This window comes from Nematolebias whitei, chromosome 11, assembly GCF_014905685.2.
Source record: "Nematolebias whitei isolate Nwh7 chromosome 11, NemWhi1, whole genome shotgun sequence".
Taxonomy (NCBI): Eukaryota; Metazoa; Chordata; class Actinopteri; order Cyprinodontiformes; family Rivulidae; genus Nematolebias; species Nematolebias whitei.
In genome coordinates, this window is record NC_056508.1 from 10,960,862 (window position 1) to 10,964,711 (window position 3,850).

Genomic DNA, 3,850 nt, shown 5'->3' on the forward strand with positions numbered 1-3,850 from the left:
TGAATTTTGTTACATGTAAATGATAAACATTTAATGAAAAATATAATAAAAACAAAAGAATACAAACTCTACAAGATATTTTACACCGGATGTCCTTCCTGACATAACCACAGACCCCCGAGCTAGCACAGACCTCTGTGTGGAGCAGAGAGCTGCCAGCTGGGGAGCAGATGGTGGGGGTTAAGTGCCTTGCTCAGGGGTCCAAAGTGGGGCAAATGAGGGTGAAGGTAGGTGTGGGTGCTTCACGTTTCCCACCCAAATTTTGATGTTTTAGCTCCCGGGGTTGAGCTGGCAACCTTCCGTTTACAGGCTTGCCTTCTCTAACCTCTGCACCACCTCTCTCCCTAATGTGGTTTTCTTATATGTTTTGTAAATACAGTTTCTTGTGATTTTTGAGTTTTCTATGTTGCTGCTATGATTAAAAATACTGTTTTGTCCATTGTTGTATTTTGCCCTTTTCAAGGTCCATCCAGCCATTATCTTTTACCCGCTTCTTCCATTTTGGGTCACGTGGATCGCCGGTGCCCATGTCCAGCAATCACTGTGTGAGGGGCGGGGGTGGACAGGTCACAAGTCCATCACAGCCTTTTCAAGGTCACCACAGTTTAAATTTTGAAGGACTCGTTGGGGAAAAAAGTCACAGTCATGCGCATAGGCATCGCAACCATTATATGTGATGGGGACATGTCCCCCCCACATTAAAAAATCGTTAATTTGGACTCCCCCCCACACACACACACTTTTAATATGAAACATTAGTTCAGGCAGCGCAGTTTCTTTCTTCGTGAACCAATCCATTCCACTTGATTAATAGGAGAATAGTCAAACCACTAAAAATCCACTGCAGGTTTTCCTGGTTACATCCAACGCTCTTTGTACGTCTACTCCTGCCTCAGCAGAAAACGCTCACAGGTGGAGGAGATGGAGACGCCACTGTGTTGATCGCTGACCAGTTTAGCGAGCTTAGTGCGGGCAGTTGTTGACCGGGGAGGTTGATCATAAACTTATATTCATGTTAGGAGGAGAGAAGTGCAGCGCTACATCTGTAGCACCTTAGCTTAGCAGTGACCGTGACGCTGTAAGACACGACAGGTTTAAGAGACTCTGTAAGTTCAGGGGCATTAAAGTTGAAATATCTTTTAAACACCACACCTTATTGTTCTCAAGCTTAATGAGAAACACAATTTAGATGAGTAATGTTGAATACAAGTAAAAAAGTCTAGTGGTGATGTTTTTTATTTCTCTATAAACACAAATAGTGCTGACCTGACGCTCTGTATTAATGTGTATTAAAGTTAAAATGTCTTTAAAACCCATTGCTGAATTTACACAAACTTATTAGTGAGAAGAGAAACATGCTTTAAAAGGAATTAAAGTAAGGAAATCCGAATGAAATGTTGCTTTTTTGTACACTACGCGCATGTGCACACACACTATAGTGTCCCCCCCACATTACAGATGCTTCTGACGCCCATGGTCATGCGACAGATGAACAACCGTAGGACCAGATAACCAACATGCTGTTTATCATGCTGTAAAATCAAATCACAGCTGTTCATATTTAAACTGATGTCTTTATTAAACCATTGTTGGTTTGGCAGCACAAATGTTGTGTTTGTGTATTTGCAGCCACTCATCACAACCAGACTTCTGTGATTCAATAAATGACACCATATTTACTGTTTCCATCAGTAACCACAGTTATGTTGCCACTTGGACCAGAACTCAAGAGGACTGTATCATTATTAGCAAGGGCGTCAGAAGCATCCGTAATGTGGGGGGAACACAACGATGTGTGTAGGTGTGTGCGCGCGTGCGTGTGTGCAAAAGAAATGTACACTAATGTACAAAAAAGCAACATTTCACCTAGATTTGCTTTAATTCCACACATTTAAAGCATATTTTTCACCAAGTTTGTGTAAATTCAGCTGTGGGTTTTAGAGACATTTTAACTTTAATACACTTTAATACAGAGCGTCAGATCTGCACTATTTGTGTTTATAGAGAAATAAGAAACATCACCACTAGACTTTTTTACTTGTGTTCAACACTACTCATCTAAATGATGTTTCTCACGAAGCTTGAGGACAATAAGGTGTGGGGTTTTTAAAGACATTTCAACTTTAATGCACCTGAACACACAGCGTCTCTTACACTTACAGCGTCTTACAGTGTCACAGTTACTGCTAAGAGAACATGCTATAGACGTAGCGCTGCACTCAAGCATCCTCCTAACATGAATATATGTTGATGATCAACCCCCTGGTCAACAACTGCCTGCACCAAGCTTGCTAAACTGGCGAGTGAGCAACACAGAGGTGTCTCCATCTCCTGCACCTGTGAGCGTTTTCTACCGAAGCAGGAGACTCAGCAGCGACTGCCTGCACAGTTTCTGCTCTGTGTGTAGAGGTGGAGGTAACCTGGAGGTAACCAGGAAAACCTGGAGTGGAGTTTTATTAGATTGAGTATTCTCCTATTAATCAAGTGGAATGGATTTGTTCACGAAGAAAGAGAAACTGCGCCGCCTGAACTAATGTTTCATAGTAAAAGTGGGCTCAAGTAGGGTCCCAATGAAAGTTTTTTTTTTTAATGTGGGGGGGACTTGTCCCCTTCACATATAATGGTTGTGACGCCTATGATCATTAGTCATTTAAGAAAAATAAGCCAAATCAGGGCTGTTTCTCATTAATGCTTGTTCCTAAACTTGACGTGTAAATAACGATAATGAGGATAAATAACATTTTAACAAAGCCCACATAAGTATGAGGGTAAGGTCTATCCAAACACCTGGAGTCTTTTGAAAATTAGTCAGCAGGAAAATAAACACCTGTGTGGGAGGACTTTTATTGTACGAGAGCTTTAAGGCGTATCTGTGTGAAATAGAGGAAAGTTACTGTGAGTTACCAATGTGGACGTTAGCAGAGAACTGGTAGATCCCTGTGATGTGGGCAGTGAACCTGCCGGTGGTCTGGTCCATTCCTGTCCCTCTGTGGAACGCTCCTTTAGCAGGTGGCTGTAAACACAAAGAAACTTGTCATTTTATTGTAAGCTTACTGCCACAATAAAACCACCACAGACCAAAACAACACACAGCAGCTGTGCAGACAGAACCCAAACAGAATGAACTTTGACACAGCAACAAAATGACCTAATAGAGTTCACGGAATTGAGAACCTTTCTGTTTCCTTTTAACTTGTAGATGTTTCACTTTGTCAGCAGCTCACAAATATGACTGATACTGTACAGGCACAGGATATATACAGGTATTTGCACACTTTTTACAACCTAACAACTTGGGTTTCTTCTCTGCTTTCAGGAAGGCCAAGTTAGGATATCCACATTGCTCTAGAGCCTGTCTTGTGTGGGATTTCTCCTTCTGCCTGGCTCCTGAGCTAGTGGGGACGCTGTCTGCTCTGTGATACAGAGTCCTGATGACTCCTAACTTGTGCTCCAAAGGGTGATAGGAGTCAAACTGCAAATACTGGTCTGTGTGGGTAGGTTTGCGGTACACCTCAGTTTGCAAATGTCCTCTATCAGAGACTGAGACCTCACAGTCCAAGAAAGCCAACTTGCCATTTTTTTCATCTTCTCGTGTGAACTTGATGTATTTATCCACAGAGCTGATGTGGTCAGTAAAATGTTGGACTTCCTGAGATTTAATTTTAACCCAGGTGTCGTCAACATACCTGAACCAATGACTTGGTGGTGTCCCTGAAAAGGACGTCAAGGCTCTCTTTTCTACCTCCTCCATGTACAGGTTGGCAACAATAGGAGAAACTGGAGACCCCATAGCACACCCATGTTTCTGCCTATAATATTGCTCCCCATATGTGAAGTAGGTTGACTGCAG

General features: G+C 42.3%; 1 protein-coding gene across 1 annotated transcript in view; it reads right to left on the minus strand.

Moving 5' to 3' along the window:
- c1qtnf12 (C1q and TNF related 12) overlaps positions 1–3,850 on the minus strand; it is a 114,783-nt gene that overhangs the window by 19,414 nt on the left and 91,519 nt on the right. Inside the window, exon 5 of the mRNA XM_037683798.1 lies at positions 2,905–3,013. Coding sequence (XP_037539726.1) covers positions 2,905–3,013 — 109 coding nt within the window. The remainder of the gene's footprint in view (positions 1–2,904; positions 3,014–3,850) is intronic.